The 12,456-nt window shown below is 40.2% G+C and overlaps 1 protein-coding gene across 2 annotated transcripts in view; it reads right to left on the bottom strand.

Annotated features, from left to right (window-relative positions):
* The window catches only part of pax6a (paired box 6a), a 36,213-nt gene extending 34,995 nt beyond the window's left edge, over nt 1-1,218 (bottom strand). For both annotated transcript variants that reach the window (XM_088417216.1, XM_088417217.1), the window contains exon 1: nt 1,085-1,218. In XM_088417216.1, the coding sequence (XP_088273342.1) occupies nt 1,085-1,097 (13 nt within the window). In that variant the 5' untranslated portion in view covers nt 1,098-1,218. The remainder of the gene's footprint in view (nt 1-1,084) is intronic.
* Between the last annotated feature and the right edge of the window lie 11,238 nt (nt 1,219-12,456).

The raw sequence follows: 12,456 nt of genomic DNA, 5'->3' as shown, positions 1-12,456 counted from the left end.
TATATATATATATATATATATATATATATATATATATATATATATATATATATATATATATATATATATATATAGGCGGCCTATCATTATTATTAGTATTAATAATAATAATAATTACAATCATATTTTTTTTGCAAAAGAACAATTCAACAATAAGAATGCTTGTTTTTGAAAAACACATTTGTTTAGACTATAAAGTGGCTCATTTGGTTCGTGCGCATTCAGACGCTATCTTTGAACGCTTCCTTTTCATCTGAACACACAACACACATTTATAGGAATGTTCAGATGTAGGATAATAAATCACCCCTGGTTAATCAATTGAAGAAGTTAATTAATTGGAGAATATATGCGATTGAACGGTTTCATGTATTTTCAACCGCCTCAAATTCAAATGTGGGATGATTTAATTCTTTCCTCATGCTGTCACGAACAACTTGATGGGATATCAAAAAAGTACGAACTTTTGTATTTAATTCGTTTCATAATATTTAGGAACAATTTAAAAATCATTAATTGTGAGTGGTTGTGTTCAGTAGAATACATCGCAAACGCTTCTAGTTGTATGTTTAAAAAATATAAGAAAAATAGGAACAAAAGATTGTTTAGAAGGCTTCTGTGTCGTCGTTGCATGTTGTCCAAGTGCGGGCGTGGGTTCCAGTTAAAGAAAAACATGCATTGATGTTTGCGTACATTGGACGCTTTAAATTGTCCTTAGGTGTGACAGCGTGTGGCAATAATTGTCGCATTTGTGTTCCATGCAATTGGCTGGCAAAACCATTTTCAGGTGTACCCCGCCTACTGCCCAACTCCAGCTGGGCTAGCCTCCAACACTCCCGCGACTCACCAGGCGGATGTGACCAAGATAACGAATGGATGGAAGTTGTCATTTAGAGGAGCGTGAACGTGCAAATGTTTTGGAATTGATCCATTTAAATACTATTTATCGTGTATATTCTTATTTTCAACTACGTCCTCATTATGGGTCACCGTATAAATAACTTTCAGGTTCAGTGTCTGACAGGTGTATATTCAAAGAGATGAAGAGAAAATGAAACACAAATTAAACAATGAGTTAGCTTACCTTTCTGTGGCATTCTGTGCGAAGTAAACTTTGAATTCGTTTGATTTTGAAAGAGCTTCTTCTTGATTTCTTCCTCCAATTAGTTTCTCCTAAATACAACAGAAAAGTGCAAAGAAAGACAGAGTAGGAAGAGTGCTTCGTAGAGTGGGAGGGTAAAAGGACTACTCAGAAGGAGGGGGTGCAGAGAGGTGAGTGATAGCTCAAAAAGGGGAGGGAACGTTTAAAGCAGGATAGGCATTCTTTGGCTTTCTCACTTTGTGCAAAAAGCAAGCGAGGGAGAAAATAAGGTAGTAACTTTCTATCTTGCTCTCTCTCTCTATCCATCCATCCATCCATCCATCCATCATCACAGACAGAAAGTGCCTTGCTTGACGGGTCAGTTCAGTTTACAAAAGTTAAAAAATCGAGTTGAAAACTGTCTTTGTTGTGGCTTATTTTTGATGGACAGATGAAAGAGTGTTCAATTCAAATGAATGCTGTGTTAAAATATTAATTTATAATCTGTATTGCTTATCCTCACAAGTGTCTGTGCGCTCTCAAATATTGTAGAGCTCAGGTGTCAAACTCAAGGCCCCAGATACGGCCCACCTCATAATTTTATGTGGTCCTTAGTGGTCCTCAGTCGGAAATGTCACGGCTGAGACGCAGACAAGCAGAATGCGAACCCCCGGGACACACAGGAGGCAGCAAGGTGTAGGCAAAAAAGGTTTATTAACAGAAAAAACACTCACTTCGTGAAAAATAAATAAACTTCATCAAAGTTCAACACAAGGGAGAAAATAATGCTCAAAGTACAACAGAAAGAGACTGTACAAATAGGCAACTTACGACACTATGGTGCGGAACCAGGATGTTGCCGAAAAAGGCAAAGTAGCAAAAGAAAGAGCAGAGGATCTGATTTAACGGAGCCAAGAAAAACAATTAACAACTAAACTGCTCAGGCAAAAACAGGAGTAAGCGAGGAAATGAGGAACTGGGAGCTGGCATTGACACTTAAATGCTGCAAACGCAATAATCCAGCAACGTTCTCCAGCTCTGGCCACGCCAAAATACTCCCCTGATTAGAATGTGGAGCAGGTGCGCGGCCAGCGGTTCCTTAATCCAAAAAAGATTAGGAACAGCGAAGTCACAGGAAAAAGGTGGAGTGCCCTCTCCGAGTTGGGGATGAGGTCTTGCCCCAAGTGGAGGAGTTTAAGTATCTTGGGGTCTTGTTCACGAGCGAAGGTAGGTTGGAACGGAAGATCGACAGAGATCAGTGCAGCTTCTGCTGTGTTGCGGACCCTGTGCCGGTCTGTTGTGGTGAAGAAAGAACTGAGCTGAAATCCAATGCTCTTGATTTACCGGTCGATCCACGTTCCTGCCCTCACCTATGGTCATGAGCTATGGGTCGTTACCGAAAGAACGAGATCCCAATACAAGTGGCCGAAATGAGTTTCCTCCCCAGGGTGTCCGGGCTCTCCCTTAGAGATAGGGTAATAAGCTCGGTCATCCGGGGGGGCTCAGCGTCAGGCCGCTGCTCCTCTGCTTTGAGAAGAGCCAGTTGAGGTGGTTCAGGCATCTGGTTAGGATGCCTCCCGGACGCCTGTCTGGTGAGGTGTTTCTGGAATGTCCCACAAAAAGGGAAATGACCCAGGACACGCTGGAGTGACTATGTCTCTCGGCTTTCAGCCAGCAGCATGAGCCTACTCTCGATGTGACTTATCCCTTTGGCTGTCTTAGCCAATCACGTTTTCATGTTCACTTCATGGTTTGTCTGCTACTCACATTCAAAATTAAATAATGTTACAATTGTGACCGATAATTCTACCGATATGCTCAGAGATGAACAAACTGACACATATTTCATCCTTTGCACATTCAATTTAGCAGCTCACTTGAAAAGGTTTTTTTCATCTCTCGTTTGTCAATGCATTAACAAATATTAATATGTTTAATTTGGGCAACATTTTTTCAATTTTTGTTTAATCTTATATATAGTATAGATAGTATATATAGTATAGATAGTCTATATATAGTATAGAAAAGTTATCAAATTTAAAGATAACTTCAAAGAGGAGCAGTTGACCACATGTTATTTTGGGGGAAAAAGTCATGTTTCTTACAAATCAGAACTTGAACGTAAAAGTAAAGAAGGAAAAATAATAATGACACTGTCAAGTCAAAGTCAAAGTCAAGTTTATTGTCAATTTCTTCACATGTGCTTAACATACAAAGGAATCTAAATTGGGTTTCTCACTATCCTCTGCGTTTTACATGTACAATAACAAAGTGCAGGTGCGCAAGACGAGACAAACCTACTTTATTCTGCCTTGCAAAGCAGCCTGGTTTGTTTGATGATTCTATGCACATTGAAGCAGCTATTATGTTGTTGAATGGAATCATTTTGAATCGAAAATCGATTCTGAATTTGAATCAGAAATACTGAAATTGAATCACAGGACAAGGATTCTCACTCCTAAATGTGTCCTTTGTATTTCGCAATTTTTGGGACTCCATACATTTCTGTTTGGACCCATAGTTTTTAGCATTGCAAGTACCGGAGACCTAACCCTTTCCTGAGATAAAATGAACACTGATCAAATACAGTGAAACCTCGAGATATAGTCACTTCTGTACAGTTTTTTTTTTCTTTGTATTGCAGCAGTTATTTAGAATGTAAAAGAAATGAAATGAAATAAAACAAAACTTGAAATCTCAAAATTCCTGTTTGAATTAAACGCAACGTGAGATTCTACTGCTCATTCATATGGCTGCTCGGATATTATCGCTCTTCTCGAGAACACACACATGAGCTTAGTACGGATGACTTGAATGCTGTATGAAAACCAGAGTTATGACTACATTGTCAGAAATTCTATCTTTGCATCACAAAGTATTTCGTTTTTTTTTCTGGCGTTTACCCTTCTCCTCTGCTGCCACTTTTGCTCTGAAATGTCGCCTTACTCCAGTGCTTTTCAAATAGTGGGGCGGTCCCCCCCGGGGAGGTGATGCCGGGGTGGGGTGGGGGGTGGGGGGGGGTGCACTTTGGTGCACTTGCTTCTTTTTTTATAGTCTTTAGACTAAGTTATATCTTTTCTAGGGGGGGGCTGGCAAAATACAGTTGAGAAACACTGCCTCTCTCTAAAGATAATGTATGTTATTGTGTTGTTTCATGTGGTGTTCTTGAAGCGCTTGTAATGATTTAGTACATGTAAAAACCAGATTCATATGACAAAAGTCATGATACGAAAGCCACTCTGAAGCAGATTGATTAAAAAAACAAAAACAAAAAAACCAAACAAAAATAAGATGTTTCAAAACCAATACAGGATATGTCAGAAACTGAATGCCGTATTGCACTGTGTGTACTATGTCTCTTCATATTGCAATTTATCAATATTTCAATATCATCACCCAGCACTACAAACTACACAATGCAGAGGTCAGGAGATTTGCATTACACAGACATGGCATGAGCTCACTGTACTTTAACTGAGGAAATTCCAAGCTTGCAAAAAGTTGTTGTCGGTATGGTGATTAAAAATTTTTGATTAACCTGCAAACTCCCTTTGACTTGATCCTCATTGAAATGTTATGCGGTACTGTATTGTGGAAGGTGCAGGAACAGCAAACTTGAACTGCAAACTTGGGATGCAAAAATATAAAATAAATACCAGAACTGTGCTGAAAGCTGATCACCCTAATGCCACAACATATTGATGCTATAATCAATATAAAAGCTGGCCCAACAAAACTACAATGGGTATACTGGTTTAATGCATTTTTCAGAAGGCTAGTATATCTGTGTATAAGAACCTTCTTTCTGCATCGCGTAATAAACTGCATAAAATGAATAGAAAAGGAAACAATAAAATTGAATAGGATGCCGTTATTTTCATCGTACGGCAGGCATACGACAAATGTGGGAGCACTGATCAGATAGGTGCATATTAAATAAATATGAACAATAAATATTGAAAAAATAATAGTTTCACAGGTGTGCAATTGTTATTGATAGTTTCACAGTGATACTGTTTTGTTGTTCATAGCATTAATAGCCCTGGGGGGAAAACTGTCCCTGCGTCTGTTTGTCTGCCTTTTAATGAGCACTATAGCACCGACCAGAGGGCAACAGTTTGAATGCACCATGACTAAGATGTGTTACGTCTCAATATAGCGAGAGCTGAAAATGTCCCTTACCCATAACCCTAACCCGGCCAGGGAGAGTAGAGGGCATCCAGTAATTTTCTGAGCAGTGTTGATCACCTTGTCAATTACTTTCCTATTGTCTGGAGTGCAAGACATTCCCCACCGTGATGTAATCGGAAATATAAACAAATAAATAAATAAATAGATAAATACATAGTCTGTGTGGCTTATTTACAATTAATTATCATACTGTATAAAACAAGTTTACAATACCGAGGTCAAATGAATAGTTTACACTTGGTTTAAATATTTACTTTAATACAATTGTTTGGTGAAATGTTTTGAACTTCCAAGTTATTGAATGACATAAACAAATAAAATACTTAAAAATGAATACATTTGTCCATAAAGTACAAACAAATATTGATATTTTATCACCACAATGTTTCACAGTTTTTTCCTTTTTAAAATAATTTAGTAAAAGTATTCTTTCTTCAATATTGCAAAAGTTTTCTTTAAAAGTGGTAATTTTAGGTTTTTTAATGCATGCCATATAAGGATTGTTCACAGAATCAACACTTTTTCTTTACAGCTTCCTCAGGCAACTATATAATGTTAATAAAGTTCTCTCTTCTCTGTTACAAACCAGTGCCACGTTATACATGTTCTCCCACATCTTTAGCCACAAGTGTTATCAATTTGGAGTTATTGTGTTCAACAGAGGACATCTGTGGTATAACTGTTTAAGTCTTGCCACCCGTGCTCACCATTCTGCAATACATGTGCATCACAATGAAAATATGTAGTCAAGTTGTGTAAAAGATGCCCATTGTTCTTCCAAGAGTTATTTTTTTTATGTTCGGACAACTTAGAATTTAGCTTAGACAATAGCATTAAGTGTGATATCAATTCAGAAAATTTGAAACACTCATACAATGGCCCAAACCCTATGGACCATGGACATGTTAGGACTAGGCACAAAGAGACAAAAAAAAAAAAAAAAACATCATGCCCACCCCAGCCATTACCTTTCAAGGGCTTAAATTAGCTAAGCAGAGTGATAAAGAATCATAAATATCTATCCATCTATCTAAGCAGTGATAATCATAAATATCCATCCATCCCCATCCATCCAACTGGAAGAATATTAATTCTCTGATCCGTCCATTCAACTAGAAGATTAATTACACACACACATACACACACACGCACGCATGCACACCCACACACACACATACACACATACACCCGCACATTCACACACACATGCACACACACTTTCAAATAGAATTACACACACACTTTTTGATATCCCCCTATTCCCCCTATTTAATTTGTGTGTCATTTTCCCATTATTGCAATGAATTCAAACAAACAAAAAAAAGGAACAAAATAAAACAGTAAGTTGGTGAAGGTGTTGCAGTTTAAGAGTAGTTCCCACTTCCACCCCACAGTGCAGAGGTCCCGGGTTTTATTCTGGCTCCAAACTCTCCTGTGTGCAGTTTGCATGTTCTCCCCCATGCCTGCGTGGGTTTTCTCCAGGTACCCCGGTTTCCTACCACATTCCCAACAACATGGATGGTCTGCACTACAAATTGCCCTTGGATGTATTTGCAATTATAAATGGTTGTTCATCTGTACTCTTGACTGGGTGCACCCCGCCTAATGCCTAATGCGCCCCTGCAACCCTTGTGAGGACAAGTGGGCAATATGGGTGGATAATTTGGGGAATTTATTTTATTTTATTTTTTAATCAATCCATGTTTTCAGTCCACACATGTGGGGGTAATTTTTGCAAATGATTTACCAATCTAAAATCCTGCAAATGGCTTACTCTCTTTCACAATGGAATGCCATGGGTTGAACACACTTGCCAATTTGGATCTTCTGAAAAGTGATAATTTTGGAGATACAAGGATTCTGTTCCATGCCATCAGTGTACACTTTTTAAGGGTGCAATATTTGCGATGATCTATGAAACAACCGTACAGTTCAGATTAAAAGTCCTTATTAAAAGTCACACCAGCCATAAAAAAAAAAAAAAATCATTGGCTGTTTTAAATTGAATTGGCTGTTTTTTTTTGTCTGTTGGTTTGGCAGATTTATTGAAAAAGAAAAGACATTCCGACAGAAAAAAGCCCTCTTTGAGCCGTCATGATGGAGGGGTTTTGCTAGTCCCTATAATCCTTGGAGCTAAATTGTATGGGGATTTATGGCCTTGGCAGTGTCACCTATGGCAAACAGGTCGTAGGTGAAAGAGCTCATAGAGGCCTCTTAAGACGTGTACAAAAATTGGACAGTGGTTTCTCTTGCTCAGACGCAGATCATCAAGGACTCCCTCTGGTGCCAGGCATGGAGGTGTGGCTCACTGGCGAGCACCTGGCAAACAGGGGGCCCCGGTCGGGCACAGCCCAAAAGGGTTCCCCCTTCCCATAGGCTCACCAACTGTGGAAGGGGCATCAGGGGTTAGGTGCTATGTGAGCTGGGCAGCGGCCAAAGGCGACTACCTTGGCAGTCATAGAGCGTGTGCTGGAGGTAAGTCCCTTCAGAGACTCTAAATATTCTTTAATATTCATTCTTCAGTGAAAGCTGACAGTTAACACCTGATTAACAATGGGGAATGGCCTCAGATCATGGCACAAAAAAAATAATTAGATATGAGGCTAGGTCAACTATTACTGTGTATTTCAATCTGGAAATTTAATTTGGGGCTGTTTCAGTGTGCAGTAGAACACCCGTACAACAAAATATTTTCAGCCAGAAATTTTTCACAATGGGGGACTTTTTACTTGAGCAAATCTACTGTATGTCTCGGACTGTCACGGTCAGGCAAGGCAGGGAGATTGGCAGGCGTTACAGCGGGGATGATGGACCCAAACGCAGGGAGTCTCAGAGACGGGAATGGCGAGTCCTTGAAGTCCATGATTTATGGGGGGGGGGCATTAAAGTCATAAAAGTAAAAGCTCCGAAAGTAAATGGTAAATGGACTTTCACTTATATAGCACTTTTCTATCTTGGGTACTCAAAGCGTTTTACACTAACTAGTCATTTACCTACTGATGACGCAGCATCAGGAGCAATTGGGGGATCAGTGCCTTGCTCAAGGACACTTCGACATGGTCTTGATGGTCAGGGGATCGAACCCACGGCCTCTCGGCTGGGAGACAACCACTCTACCACCGAGACATGCCACCCCTAAAAGTACAGGCAGGCAGGCGAAAACTGGAAGGAAACAAACAGGCAGGTTGGCACGAGTGGTTGCAGACTAACAGGTAATATGGGTAGGTAATATGGGTGACATCAAACTATGCTCCGACGATGGCTGTAACAAAACCTCGATTTAAATAGACACACACACACTAAATTAGGCTGACGCGTGACAGCTGGGAAAAAAACTAATCAGGGGGAGCGGATTGGTGGACACACAAGGGGCAGGGAGACGCAGACAGGTGGACCAAATCAAAACTAATGCAGAACAACATGAAAAGAACAGAAACAGGAACAATGCACACATAAAAGAACAGAACCCCCCAACGCGTACCTTCCAAAATTTCTTTACGAGCGGAAAACATGGCGGACAAACTATTGTTTATGGGAGTTCGCCGGTACAAACACCTTTATGATTTGTCTAAAAAAAGAGTACTGTGATCTAAATACCGTAAATGACTCTTGGCAAGCGCCACATTAGGGAGAGAAGAGGAGTCTGTTTAAAAACGCTTTGAAGAATTTAGATCCTTTGAATCTACTAGGATTCTCTACCTCTGTTACACAGTAGTGTTGCTTGTATGCTGTAGAGTCTATTTATACTCCCATCTATAGTATGGGAGAATATCTGACTGCGGGTTAAAGCCACTCCAAGTCTTGAGCTTTGCAAAACACATTTCGGCGCATCAAGTATAAACCAATCTAGACTTTTGCTGCAGGCTTGTTTGCACTATAGTGAATTTCAGTGCAATGCAAATGCAGAAAAAAACATTTTGTATTATGCAACAGTGGGATTTTTCCCTTGTATGAGGAAGTAAGAAAGTATTCCCCTCCAAAAGTGGACTGCACTCACAGGGTGCCCATTGTCAAGCTACGGTCCGGTTTATGGCCAAGACCGGTTATCATTCGTCTCCATTGCCACCAGACCAAAAACTTGTATCACCGACTTAGTATCACCATATGTCCCGTCCCGACAACTTCGATCACAAAATGCCGGTTTGCTATCAACCCCACGGGCTAAAAAGAAGTCCGCGGGATCAAGGGCATTTTCCATTCGCGCGCCAGTACTATGGAATACCCTACCTATGGAAGTTTGCGCAGCCACCTCAGTAGAAATCTTTAAATCCTGACTAAAAACACATTTATATTCAAAAGCATTTAGTTAATTGAGCCTGTCTGCAGCTTCTTTCTTTTCTCTTTTTTCCTGCCCCCCTCTTCCGGCTGGGAGAGGGGGCTAGCTAGATGGTGAGGGTTGACTTGACCGCCTCCAATTGGGCCTTGCGCTGATCGACCATCGCAGGTTGGGAGATGGGGCGTCTGCGGTCCACGTGGTTGGAATGTGGGATGGTTCCTGCCCAATGGATTTGCCTGCTGTCAAGACATCACTGCACTATATAGCACAATATGTTTTCTGTAGTTTATATTGGTTATGTGTATGTCTGTATTTGGTACATGCAGCATCCACTTCAACCTGTGGGCCTGGAAGGGGGCTCCTCCCACCCATGGTCCCTTCTGGAGGTTTCTGATTTTCCCCTAATTGGGGTTTTTGAGTTTTTCCTTCCCCTTCTGGGAGCTTTGACAGGGGATGCTGTTGTGTACCTTATACTGAAAGGCATCTGTGAAGCCCTTTGAGACTTTGGTGATTTAGGGCTATACAAATAAAATTTGATTGATTGATTGATTGATTGATTGATTGATTGATTGATTGATTGATTGACTTGAAGAGAAGGGGCATGCTGCTGTATTGCTGATCCCCTGTTCAGATTTTCAAAGATTATGACCCAGAGGTCATGGGAGAGTAGGCTAAATATTGGGGGGGTCATGACCAAGCAACAGAATATTCTCTTAAACCCATATTGCTATTTTCTGCCCTCTTGCAGATAACAAATGGTTTTCATTACTCGAGGAGGCTGTCTAGAGGCTTGCCAGACTTAATTTCAGTGATATGACTTCAAAGGGCTCAGCGAAGAACATAAAAACATTTAAAAATGTGATATTTTTGGCTCACACTATGTGGTGCTTGCACTGCAACGAAAAATGCGTTAATAGGTGTGTTCCGTATTGGAAACCCATCAAATATTTGAAGTTTGGAAAAGATAAGACCATCTGGGTCCAAATACAGCAACTTTGTTCGTTTTGGCGAGACATCAGAATGAATTTTTGCTTGCCACTAGGTGGCCCAATAAGTAATGAAAAAAATTAAACAGATGTGTTAAGAGCATGAGTCTACATATGTCTGTGTAGTTCCCTATTTTTTTAAGCTTGTACAACTGAGTTATAAAGGTTTGTGTCACATATGACAAAATAAACATCGAAGGCATAATATGAAGCCCCGCCCCAAACATATTTGACGGCGGATCTTCATGAAATTTTGAACAATTGTGCCTCCCAGTCTAATAAAACACCACAGCAAATTTGAAGTTGGTTGGGTCAAGCGTTTAGGAGAAAGAAGGAGCAGTTCAGGACCTGCAAACGAGCAAAAATGGGCCTGAAGTGCACATTCAAAAATTCATAACTCTTTTTCTTTACATCTGAGCATAGGGCTTAAGTTAATTTTTTGTAGGGCTTGAGGTCTTACAAAAGGCTACAAATTTTTGTAGCTCTACGTCAAACGGGCCGCTACTGAGAGGCTATTTTCCATTATTAAGGCCATTTTGGGGTCAATTACAGCCACTTTTTTCGTTTTGGCATGACATCTGATTTTGAAGTGGGGTGCAGACCACGCCCATTATTGAAAAGTCGTAAAATTTAAGAACCTTAATGTTCCATGTCTTCATGTTGTTCCGACCAATTTTCAGTCATTTTACTCAAACAGACTGAGCACAATTCATAAAAGTGTAAAAATTGACATTTTTATCAACCACTAGGTGGCATTGGAGCTATTTCAATTTTTTTTTCAAAGGGGTTAAAGGCATGAGTTTTCATGTGTCTATGAAGTTTTAGATTTTTTGAAGCTTGTGCATCAGAGTTATTAAGGTTTTTCTCACTCTTAGCGAAGGAAAAAATTAACGCATATTTTGAAGCCCCGCCCCTATAATATATGTCGGCGGATCTTCACCAAATTTTGCCCAATTGTGCTCCTATGTGTGATAATGCACTACAGCAAACTTGAAGGCGATCAAGTAAAGCGTTTAGGAGAAACAAGGAGCAGTTTGGGACTTGCAAACAATCAAAAATGGGCCAAAAATGCACATTCAAAAATTCATAACTCTTTTTCTGTCCATCTGAGCATAAGGCGCTTACTTTTTTGTAGGTCTCTAGGTCCTACACATGGCTAAACATTTTCGTAGCTCTAGGTCAAACAGGCCTGGGACCGGCTTCACTGTTTTGACCTTAGGTGGCGCTGCAGAGCCATTTTTTTGCATTGTTTTAGGAAACACTAAAATATCCAATTTTTCACCAGGCCCGATAACTGTGCAAAATTTGGTGACTTTTCGTGCATGTTTAGGCCCTCAAAAATGGAAAAGTTCTGCACAATAAATAATAATAATTAGAGCTGCAAGCAGCTCTAAAGGGCCCTCACAGACTTGTGCACATTGGGGTATGAACAGTTCAGGGTTTGACCAAGTAGGAGTATGAACGATGAACAATTAGTTGTAGATGACTTCAGTGCAGGACTCTTATGAAATATCTAAAATTTAGAGAAGGTGGGATGATGTGGGTTGAGTTACTGCAGCTTTTACTGTTACAGTTGTGTGACTTTGCGCTGCTGAATAGGCCACGGCCATCATCAAACATCATACTATTTGTTGGAGGGCAATAGGCATGGCCAATGGCTTTTCTGACAACATTTAAGCGATAACACTTCAAGGGGTTCAGCAGAGTACCTAAGAACGTTAATGGATTGCCATATTTTTTTGCTGCCACTAGGTGGCGCTCACGCTGCGATTAAAAAAAAAAGGCTTGTAGGTGTGTTTCAAATTGGACTCCCATCCCATATATGACGTTTTGAAAATATCAGATCATCTAGGTCCAATTACTGCAAATTTTACCATTTTGGAGAGACATCGTCAACTTTGAGTTGACATAGAGGCCACGTC

The sequence above is a fragment of the Hippichthys cyanospilos genome, chromosome 6 (assembly GCF_059441005.1).
Source record: "Hippichthys cyanospilos isolate Australia breed blue-spotted pipefish chromosome 6, RoL_Hcya_1.0, whole genome shotgun sequence".
In the NCBI taxonomy this organism is placed as follows: domain Eukaryota; kingdom Metazoa; phylum Chordata; class Actinopteri; order Syngnathiformes; family Syngnathidae; genus Hippichthys; species Hippichthys cyanospilos.
This window is presented reverse-complemented; position numbering and strand designations above follow the sequence as displayed.